The sequence below is a fragment of the Grammomys surdaster genome, unplaced genomic scaffold, assembly GCF_004785775.1.
Source record: "Grammomys surdaster isolate TR1022 unplaced genomic scaffold, NIH_TR_1.0 206, whole genome shotgun sequence".
Classification (NCBI taxonomy): Eukaryota; Metazoa; Chordata; class Mammalia; order Rodentia; family Muridae; genus Grammomys; species Grammomys surdaster.
In genome coordinates this window covers 7250252-7261766 of record NW_021604651.1, presented here as the reverse complement: position 1 = coordinate 7261766, position 11515 = coordinate 7250252, and the positions used below count along the sequence as shown (strand labels likewise).

General features: G+C 43.5%; 1 protein-coding gene across 2 annotated transcripts in view; it reads left to right on the top strand.

Moving 5' to 3' along the window:
* Positions 1-11515, top strand: part of Myzap (myocardial zonula adherens protein) — an 87248-nt gene that overhangs the window by 7911 nt on the left and 67822 nt on the right. For both annotated transcript variants that reach the window (XM_028771385.1, XM_028771386.1), the window contains exon 2: positions 4614-4697. In XM_028771385.1, coding sequence (XP_028627218.1) covers positions 4614-4697 — 84 coding nt within the window. The remainder of the gene's footprint in view (positions 1-4613; positions 4698-11515) is intronic.

Genomic DNA, 11515 nt, shown 5'->3' with positions numbered 1-11515 from the left:
ACACACACACACACACACACACACACACACACACACACACACACACAGTAATACCAATAATTAAAGAGAAACGGGAATATGTGTGGAGGGAGTGCTAATTCATCCTAAATTGGATGCTTCAGCACCAGCACGTTGTCTCTATCCCCCTCTCAACTAGGTTACAAGTGTGGATGGAATACCTAGCTTGTTTCATGGCTGCTGCTAGGAACTGAACTTTGGTCTTCTTGATTGGGGAAAAATACTTTTAATCAATGAGCCACCACACTACTTCCATTATTGTTTTAATTTAGAAACTACTTGAAACAATTGCAAGCAACACAGAAATCCACAGCCCACCCACATTTTTTAAAATGATAAACAACATTAACAGTTGTGGTTCCTTAATTAAGGGTGTATTTCTCCCCTTTAAATCTACATGAATTATAACGGTGCGCTTAAAGCAAAATGGAGTTAGTCTTAACATTTTGTTCAACAACTTTCTTTTACTTTCTATTTTTTTTTTGAGACAGTCTCTCTGTATAGCCTTGGCTGTCCTGGAACTCACTCTGTAGACCAGGCTGGGCTCAAACTCACAGAGCTCCACCTGCCTCTGCCTCCCAAGTGCTGTGATTAAAGTTGTGTGCCACCACTGCCCAGCAAACAACCTTCTTTTATCATAACAACTATATGTTTGCTAGGGAGGTGTGTGATCCTGCTCCAAGCTGGGATTAAGTTGCTTGTGTACCATCAATAGTGGGTCAGCATCTATTAAGAATAGCTGTGTTCTTTACTATTTCCATCAAAGCCCTTTATTGATGAGAGCAGATGCTTTGGATAGGACCTGAGTGTGTAGCCTCAGGCATCTGCTGCAACAGCTAAAAGGCTTTGAAGCCAAATCTTTTATCTTGCAGGCTCTTTTCATTTTTATGTGTTGTGTTTACTGTTGACGTTGTGCATGTCTTGGTAGGCATGGCTCAAACAGCCCGTTCCAACGGTCATGGTTAGCTGCCAACCGTGGGAACTGTGTGAGGAATGTCAGAGTTCTGGACGGGCCAGTGGAGAGTGGGTGCAACTGTGGTGAAAGGCCATCTCGCTTGTGGGTGAATTAATGCATAAAAACTGAAAATTATGGCTGTCAAGAAATGCCCCTCTAGGATCCACCAGCTAGTGAGAAAGCATTGTTTACCTTCTAATGCCGCAAATTCCATTGACCAAATAGTTTCCATGGAAACAAGGGTCAGGAAGCCAAGTGGACCTGTTTTGTTTTGGAGCATAGGTTGAGAACACAGTGATAATATCTAGCTATTAATAAAAATACTTTACCAGGGCTGGGAAGGCCACTCAGCCAATAAAGCATTTGCTGAGCAAGTGTGAGGGTCTAAGTCTGAATCCATAGAATCCCCAGGATGCTCTGCTGCAAACGTGTCATCATACTGTGCTAGCAGTAAGGGCCTCATGGTTGATCTACGTGACCCCATCCTTCTTTTTTGCATGGATATATAGTCTTTGAAGAGGCTTAGTGGCTTGCTTCTTTACAAGTAGCTTCAGAAAGCCTGCTGCCTGGTCCAGCACAGCAAGGGCTGACGTCCGAGGTTATTCTCTGACTTCCACATAAGTATGGCATGCATGAGTCCATACTTTTATATATAAATGTGTGCATGTATATAGACACACAACACACACACACACACGATCAACCTTAACATCTATAGAGGCATGTCTTCCTTTTAATCTCATCTTACACTTAAAATTCAGAGAATAAATTTCCCATGGCCACATAGCCAGTGGATGTTAGAGCCTGTGTGCATTTGTGTATTTGTGAATGTGAGTTCATATAGATGTGTGTGCATCCTCATGTATATATGGGATGTGGTGCATTAGAAACACACTTCCTTTCTTCTGCCAACAGATATGCCATGGATCAAATTCAGCCGGTCAGAAATAGTTACTGAGAATCATTGATTTGCATGGTCCACCTGATGTGGCTTACGTTTAATGTTTGCAAATTCCAGTCTGGTTTTAGCTGGGTGGAGTGGCCTACAGTCAGAAGGTTGCCTTTCTTCAGAGGTGACTCCCAGTTTTCCATTAGAGCTGCTGCCCATCCAGAAAGAGAGAATGGTAGAATGGATAGCTCTCTCTTGGCCAGCATGTCTGGATGTGAGCACTGGCTGCTTGCTGTAAAGCTGGCCAGAACAAAGATAGCCCTGGCTGTCAGTCGAGCTGCATCCTGAGGTTACTGGGAAATGAAGCTAGTCCAGGAGAATGTAGGGATAGAAAGGTACCTTGAGATTTCATCATATATTTAAAGAACCAGGTTGGAGACAGCCATAAACAAAACCCAGGGCATTGTGCATGTTAGGTAATTACTTTTTGGTTTTGTTTTTTAAGACAGGGTCTCGGTATGTAATCCTGGCTGTCTTGCAACTTGCTATGTAGACAAGGCTGGTCTCTGGATGCTGGGATTGAAGGCATTTGCTACCATGGACAGCTTGGCAGGTTTTGGAGCAGGGTCTTACTAAGTTGTTCAAGCTGGCTGTGAACATACTTTGTGCCCAGGCAGTCCTTCAGCTTGCCATACTCTTGCCTCTGCCTCTCAAGTAGCTGAGGTTGTGGGCCAGCACCACCAAACATGAACACAATGAGCACTATAATGGCCAGGAGCTATTCTCCTTGTACATCTGTCTCTGAACTTCCCACTTTTATACGTTTACCTCTGTGATTTCATTTTTACTTGATTGCCTCTGTAAAGACCCTCAAGTTGACAGAGCTTGCCTCTAGCATACACAAGGTCCTGGGTTCCATCCCCAGCACTACATAAACCAGGTATGGTGGTGCTTGGGATTCCCCACTGTCACCAGACTCTGAACAAATCACACAATCTGTAGCTTTAATGCTTCTTTTGTGCTTAATTTTAAGAGGAACAGTGCAGTTTAGTTTTCTCTCATTGGATTGGCTTGGCTTTGCAGTTCTAAGTTTGAACCTAGGGCCTCCTGTTTGCTAAGACCATTAAGACATACTCCCAGTACTGGCCTTTTAAAAACTGCTTGGGAGCTTTTATTAATGTATGTATACATATATGTATGCATGTATATATGAATGTATATATATGTATAATATATGTGTGTGTCTGTATATATTATATTTTGTTTGATTTTGAGATAGGGTCTCACTATGTAGCCCTGGCTGTCCTGGAACTCACTATGTAGATTAGACCAGCCTCAAATTCACAGGGATCTGCCTGCCTCTGTTTCCCAAGTGCTGGGATTAAAGGTATGCATCACTATGGCTAGCCTTTATTCCAGTATTTCAGTGATCTTTATCTAGGCTTTGAGAACCTGACAGGAGAGCCTCAGAGGTCAGTGACAGGTGCTCACTATGCAGCTAATGAAACTCCAATGTTATTACCTTGGCAATTAAATTTTTGGTTCCCTGGCCTTTTCTGCTAAGTCTCTTTTAATTTTCAGCAAACACAAAACAGCTTTGCCTTTTTCTTCTTCTTTTCCTTTCAGTTCTAAACTACTTAGAATATTATGTTTCTTGCCCTAGCTATTTTTAAGGGTACAGGTTGATGACTTTGAGTGCATCAACAGTAGTACTGTGGCTCCATTGCCAATGTCAATTCTCCCATCTTCCCAAACTGAAAGTCACACCCAGCAAATGCCAACTCCCCATTTTCTGTCTCCTTAGCTCCTGGCAGCACCCTCTACTCCCTGTCTTGGTGAGTGTGACTGGTCTAGATACATCATATGGCAGAGTGGCTTTGCGCTCATATGTTTGCCTTATTTCAGTAGTATGTCTTCAGGGTTCATTCATGATACAATGTATCAGAATTGCCTTCCTTTCCCGGGGCTGAGTAACGCTCTGTTGTACACGTTAGGTACTTGGCTCCTCCTTCTGGCAATAGACACTTTAAATAACTTCTACTTATTGAGAATAATGAACATGACTAGAGAAACTTTATAAAAGCTGTGACTGCGCTGATGATGGCTCAGCAGATAAAGGCACCTGCCTCATGGGCCCAGTGACCTGACTTTGACCTCCAGGACCCATGTAGAGATGAAAAGAGAAAACTGATTCCACAGAGCTGTCTCTGCCTTGCCACCTGCATGCTGTGGCTCGCACACCCGTGCACACACAGTATCTGGAATAAAAACCTTGTGATTAACATTTCCATGTCTGTTGTAGGAAAGTTAAATACATAGGCTAGAAAAGTAGAAATACCTCCTACCCCTCACTGGAATTCTAGACAAGAGGAAATCTAGACAATGTAGAATTTAGACAATAGGTAACTGCATTATGGATTTTGGCTTCTATGTCTCCAGTGGAATTGTGGCTTTTATGTGTGGAATGAGATCATTTTATGCCGTTTGTTAAGAAATTTGAGCCATTTAAAAATGTTTGAAATCTCTGAGGTTATTTAACAGCTCCTTATTTGAGCAGCAGGCTGCTGCTGGATGCTAGTGGCACTTGTGCCAGGCCATGCTGGTCTTAGCACGTTGGTCTCTTTCCAGTGTGATCAGGATGGTACAATGAGCCTGTTAACTGTGGAATAGGCAGAGGGCAAGCCCAGGGCCCCTGACTCTTTCTGTGCCTAACACTTATCCTAATTGGGCTTTCCTCTCCACCTCTTTTAGGCAAATGTCTGCAGACTGCGGCTGACCGTGCCTCCTGAAAATCCAGTGCCGCAGCAAACAGAAAAGATTGAGAGGAAAGATCAGGTGAGCCATCTCTGAGCCAAGGCCTGTGGCTCATCTTGTACGTTAGTGTGTTCTTCTCCATCCCTCACCACATTATATGTTGGCTGCTGCTGCTGAAAAGGCCCTCAGCCTTCCACACTGCTCTCCAGCTGCCTGTGCAGCTTGGGTCCCAGCCCTTGTTTCCTAGGGAACACTGTGGCCCTGTGTAGCCTCCTGGCTGTGGGGACACTGGACTTAGCGACAGGTGCTGTGGCAGGGAAAGTGGTTTTTCCTGGAATGGCCCATGCCATGCGGTGGAGTCAAAGGGCCTTTTGTGAATTGCTGGGACTGGAACAACAGGTTGGAGGCCTGGCTCCAGCTGTCAGGAAGAGCCCAGCAGGCAGCTGAGCATGCTTTTGGCTGGATATCAGAGACTTCTGCAAGCATTTTGTGTCATGTCTGAACAGAGTGCTGGCACCGTACAGATAAGCATGCCCTCACTTTTGCTTTAGAGGGACTTGCAGGTTTTCAGGCAGGACGGGTATATAAATAAATAAACAATGGCGATGTCACGTCCCATGTATTACCATCTGGGAACATAGACGTGGTGCTAAGTGACTCTGGGAGATAGCAGAAGTTTAGGCTTAACAAGTAAGTGGGAGGACCTGCTTACCTCTCCACCTGTGTGCCAGGGAACACCATTTTTCTCATTCCTAAGCAATGACTGGCACCTGTGAAATTTCATCCACTAGGACTCCAGTGGTGAGCACAGCAGTAAACAAGGCAATGGCTGTCACCCACGAAGCTTATATCCCAGTGGGCTGAGAATGAAAGAAACAAAATAATGATGTGCTTTCTGGAGAGACTGCGTGGGAGAAAGGGATGGGCATGCCGGAGATTGGGCAGGCCTTCTGGTGGGCAGTTTAGATGAACATAAAATGAAATAATAGGTTATAAATTTCATGGGTAGAATTATGAGATTGTGACTTCTTGAAGTGCAACCTTCACTTTCGACTTAATCAGCAATGAACTATAAACAAGGAAGCCTCTTGTAGACTGGTAAGAGGCCACTACTGTTCCAGGTTTTATTGTCTGTATCTGTGGTTCTTTTCCTGTGACACTCTTCTCCTCACTTGTTTTGTGCCTGGGTACGTGTGTGTGTCCATCCATGTATGTCCATGTGTGCCTACAGTAGCCAGAGGTAAACACTGAGTGTCTTTCTCAGTTGCTTTCCATCATATTTATTCCGTTGTCAGTCTATCTCTCTTTCTATCTACCTCTGTCTCTCTCCTCTTCTTCATTTTTTTTCAAGTTTTATTTTACACATAAGAGTTTTTTTTACCTGTGTATATATGGGCAACACATGTGTGCCTGGGGCCTTCAGAGTCAGAAGAATATTTTGGAACTGAAGTTGTATATTGTTGTGAGCCACCATTGTGGGTGCTGGGAATGGCACTAGGGTCCTCTACAAGAGCAACAAGTGAGCTGTCTCTGTAGCCTACTGTTTTCTTTTTCAGATAGGGTCTATGAATGTCCTGGAACTCACTATGTAGAATGATCTGGCCTCAAACTCACAAAGATCTTGCCTGCTTCTGGCTCCTGTGTGCTGGGATTAAAGGCATGTACTATTATACCTGGCCTTATTTCTTGATATTAGGGTCTCTCATTGAACCTAAAGCTTACCAGTTTGTCATACAGACCAGAACTTTTCTCTCTCCTCCCTCTTACCCCTGTTTTGTTTGTTTGTTTGTTTGTTTAATATGGTTGCTGACCCAAACTCAGATCCTCATGATTACGCAGTAATTCCTTTACTAACTGAGCCATCTCCCCAGCTCCCTCTTTTTCACTTTCTATCAAAGACAACAAGTTACCAGAGCTGATACAAATGGCAAGGGATAGGCAGAGGAAGTAGGGAGGAAGGAAGAGCTGTGAGAGAATGGAAACTCTCTGACCTGCTCCAAAGGGGAGGAAGTGTCTCACCAACAGCACCAGGAAGAACGTCCCAGGAGGTGGGGAGGACAAGCTAAACCAGAGACACCTGGTTCTGGAAATCCAAGTAGCAACAGTAAGGGCCTAGCCAAGGCTTTAGGAACTGATTTTATTTTTATTAAATATTTATTTTATGTATATGTGTGTTTTGTCTGTATGTATGTCTGTGTATAACACACATGGTCCATGGAGGCCAGAAGAGGGGGGTCAGATCCCTAGAACTGAAGTTACAAATGGTTATGAGATGCAGTATGGGTGTTGGGAATCTAGCCTGGGTCCTCTGGAAGAGCAGAAGATGCTTTTAGCCACTGAGCCATCTCTCCAGTGCTAACGTCTCTTTCTGGTTAAAATGGACATAGCTTGAACAGCAAAAAGACTAAGATTTGTACAAGTTAAATAGCCCTAGCCTTTTGCATTGTTTCTCTGTGTAACAGCCCTGGCTGTCCTGGAATTCGCTTTGTAGATCAGGCTAACCTCTAACTCACAGATTTACTTTCCTCTGCCTCTTGAGTGCTGAGATTAAAGGTATGCACCACTAGTGCCTAGCTAAATAGCCCCAATCTTATGAGACTCTTTATGAGTTGGATTTGGGGACATTTTAGATTTTGAATTTTGGCAGATATATATGCCTAACTGGTAAAGTCTGTACAAATATTCTCAACCAAATGTAAACTCCAACATCTGAAGCTCTTCTGGTCCCAAGGATTTTGAGATAAAAGACGTTCAACCTTCAATGATTATGATATATTGAATAATAATAAAAGGCCACAACACTAGTGATAACCAGAGAGGCATAAAGGGAAGGGGAAAGGCTTCTGATGGAACACTAGTTAATCAAGAAAATGTTTGGAATTTTCAGATTAGGCTCATCAATGGTTAAGACATTACTTAGACATTATCACTGAATAGGACATTCACATGGTCTTAGAAGTATAGCCTCTAAAGGAACAGCAGACTTTAAAGCAGAGTAAAACTTCAACCAGGTGACCCAACCCAGCATAGCCAGCAGATGACAACCCTGTTAGGGGACTTCTAATGTGCAGTGATTAAGATTCTGAAGTGATTAAGAAGTACGCACAATACCTGTGTAATCTCCAGGCTAAATTGTGTAACTGAATTAATGACAAGGACATGTAAAGGTCTAAAATGCAGGACATTCTACAGAACAATTGGCCTGAATCCCTCCCATTAATTTAATGATATTAAAAACAAGATGAATTTTTGTTGTTGGAAAGATAGACACCAAACATGAAATGTTATGAGCATACTTTGGTTAGATCTTGGCCCTCAAAATTTGTAATAGACACATAGATATACTTATCAAACTTAGTATGTGAGCCATATGTTAGCTATTGAATGAATTTTGTTTTTATGTACATGAAATATGATTGAAGATTTCTTTCAGCTTCCCCATAGCTATGAACATAAATGCTTGGTAGCTACTTTCATAACTTTTTTCATTACTGTGACAAACTAACAAAAATACCTTGAGGAGGGAAGTGTTCACTTGGGGCCAGTGGTTTGAGGGTACAGCACATGGTAGGTGGAAGCCATGGCAGCAGGAACCTGAGGCAGCTGGTCACAGTGCATCAGCAGGCAGCGGGAAGAGATGGAGCGGAGCTCGGCCTGGTTTCTTCTCTTTATTCAGCCCATGAGACGGTGGCATACAGTTAGGATGGGGATTTTTACCTCCGTTTACCTAACCTAGACGCTCCCCCACAGATGTACCTAGTATTTGATGTCCTAGGTGATCCTAAATCCTGTCAAATTGACAGTTAATGTTAACCATCAAAATGCCAAAGCTCCTAACACCAACGAGAGCAGGGGGCAACAAGGCTTCAGCCGCTGGGCTCCTGTCATGACAAGCGTTGAGTGGGGTCCTCTTGTTAGAGGACATCGTCTCCTTCCCTTTGTGCCCTTACTCTCACTGAGAAAGGTTGAGGAAGAAGCAAAGTCCAGACTGAGTAACAGGACCAGGGCTTGGTGGCTATGTCCATATACGTGGTAGAGCAATAGGGATCGAGGTGTCTGTGAGACCAGCAATGGGGGAAGGCACCATGGAGTGGGTGTTCTCAGAAGAACCAAACATTCCCAAGGAAAAAGCTGGAGTGCTTAGCTGTGGATCATATTCAAGTTATGTGCCCATCTTTTGTCTTGAAAGAATGCTTTCCAAATTGGTTAAGGCAATGACTTTTTTCCCTTTTACTGTAACTAAACATCAGACGTTACTTAAATTTACAGAAAGAAAAAGTGTCAAAAGTGAAAATGAAAATTACACACAGTTTTATGCAGATTGCTAAGGAAACATCGACGTATCATTTCATCTAAGGACTCATCAACAGTATCATTTTATCGGAGGTCATGTGCATATTGCTTTAACTTGCACCAGAAGTCAGAAGATTTTTTTTTTTTTTCGAGACAGGGTTTCTCTGTGTAGTCCTGGCTGTCCTGGAACTCACTCTGTAGACCAGGCTGGCCTCAAACTCAGAAATCCACCTGCCTCTGCCTCCCAAGTGCTGGGATTAAAGGGATGCACCACCACTGCCCGGCACTGATCAGCAGGAAATAATTCATTTGGGGAGAAAAGGTTCATGACAGAATATACCTGTTGAATATTTCACCACAATAATCCCAACTCCATATTGATTACAATTAAATGAAAATGACACTTACATTCTGAATGGTCAGTAGAGAGCTCTCTTTTACAAGAGTCCACGGGGTAAAGGGTGGAGAGGATTGGTGAGATGGTCCAGCTGGTAAAGACCTCCACAAAGCCTGACAGCCCGAGTTTGATCTCAAGAACCTATGTGGTAGAAGGTGACCTGATTTCTCAAAGTGTCTTTTTTTCCTTAACGAGTACATCAAGGCATGTGTACACTTCCACACATACATATGCATTAAATAAATATTTAAACATCTAAAGGAAATAATAAGTGAAAGAAACCAGATTCTACACCCTTGAGAAGCCATGGAATAGCTCTAGACTTACAGAAAGGATCCTTGCTAGGAGATTATATCCAATAAAGGAAGAAGACATACAAGGGACTAATCCTGCTTCGGGATTGAGTCACATAAAAGCGATGTAAGCTACTGGACTAGGAAAGGGCAGGCCACTCTTTCAATGGTGTGATTTCCAACTGCCTTAGTAATCAGAAAGATGGTATAGGTCTAACCCTTCGGGCTAAGTTTTCTCACCCACTCTTAAGTCCAAGTATAGGCTTTTGGATTTATTTACCTTTTCTCGTAAGAGATACTTCCTCACATTTCCCTGGGCAAAGTGGCTGCTCTTCTGAGACATCACTGAAAAGGCCCAGCCTTCACAAATATTACTGTTAGGAGCAACTTATCAGTTGACAAAAGGAGGATGCTAAGAACAATGGCTTAAAAACCTCAACATTAGCTTCTCCAAGAATATAATTTCCGACCTTCTTAATTTCTTCTTTGAAAACACACACACACACACAGAGGCACTTAGAAACAATCAGGCTCAGAGGAATACAGGAGCTTTGCACCTTGGTGCTTCCTGCATGGGGCTCAGGTGTGATGTGGCCCTAAGTGTCTGTAACAATCTGTTGACTCACTGCAGAAGAACTAGGGTAGAGAGCAGGGTGAGGCTGGCTGGTTCCCCAGGACTGACGCTCTTGGGTGGTGGCAGCACCCAAAGGTTCTAGTGGCAGCTGGAAAGATAGTGATCCTGACACTGTGTCCTGGCTGGACTCTTAGGCTTGAGTCACTGGGAGCAGAGTTCATATATCAACCAGGGTTCCCTGGAGGAGCTACTTCTTCTGATGTGGTTACAATATGTCTGCCCCTCCCCGGGAGCCACAAAATTGCAAGGTGCCCAACGTGCTGCATGATCTTCACGGTTCAATGACTTTGATTCCTTTGAAGGGGAATCCATGGTTTGTCAAGCCAGGGATTGGGGCTGGATAGGACATGGGATTCTGAAGTTATCAAATGACCTGAATGACTTCTAATGATGTGAAACTTCCCAGAGGATTTCCTGGCCATTAGAGCTGCAGCTGCCTGAGGACAGCAGGGCCTTGGTCACTGACATTGACACAGCAGATGCCAGTGGGTAGCTGGCCATACATGGACCCAATGCCCACTGGCTATTTGTCTGTCTGTTCTCTGTTCATCATAGAGAGGAATTCCTCACAGCTCAGAAGTATCAAAGAGGGCACATTTTGCCCTGTTGCACGGGAGTGTGCTGGGAAGATGCTCAAGGCAGGGTCAGTCGTCAGTACTTTTCCTGGTGCTGTGGGACAATGGGGTGTATTGGAGAGGCTTCCTAACCCTAGAGCAGATACAACCTTAGCACTCGAGTAAAAGTATATGCATGGAGATATAGACTTGTAATCACGGTGCTGGGGAGGCAGAGACAGGTAGGTCCCTAGAATTTGCTGGCCAGCCAGTCTAGCTTAATTGGTGAGCTCCAGGTCAATAATAAAACTTTTCTGAAAGATAGTAGACATGTTCTTGAGGGTGACACATAAGATCATTCATTCTCTGGCCTCTGCACACATATGTGTGTGCCTCCCCAATATATGAACATGAACACTTTTAAAAATAAAGTAAGCCAGGTGGTGGTGGCACACGCCTTTAAATCCCAGCACTCAGGAGGCAGAGGCAGGTAAATCTCTGAGTTCCAAGCCTGCCTGGTCTACAGAGTGAGTTCTATGACAGGCAGGGCTACACAGAGAAACCCTGTCTCAAAAAAACCATAGATAGATAGATAGATAGATAGATAGATAGATAGATAGATGATAGATAGATAGATAGATGATAGATAGATAGATGATAGATAGATAGATAGATGATAGATAGATAGATGATAGATAGATAGATGATAGATAGATAGATAGATAGAT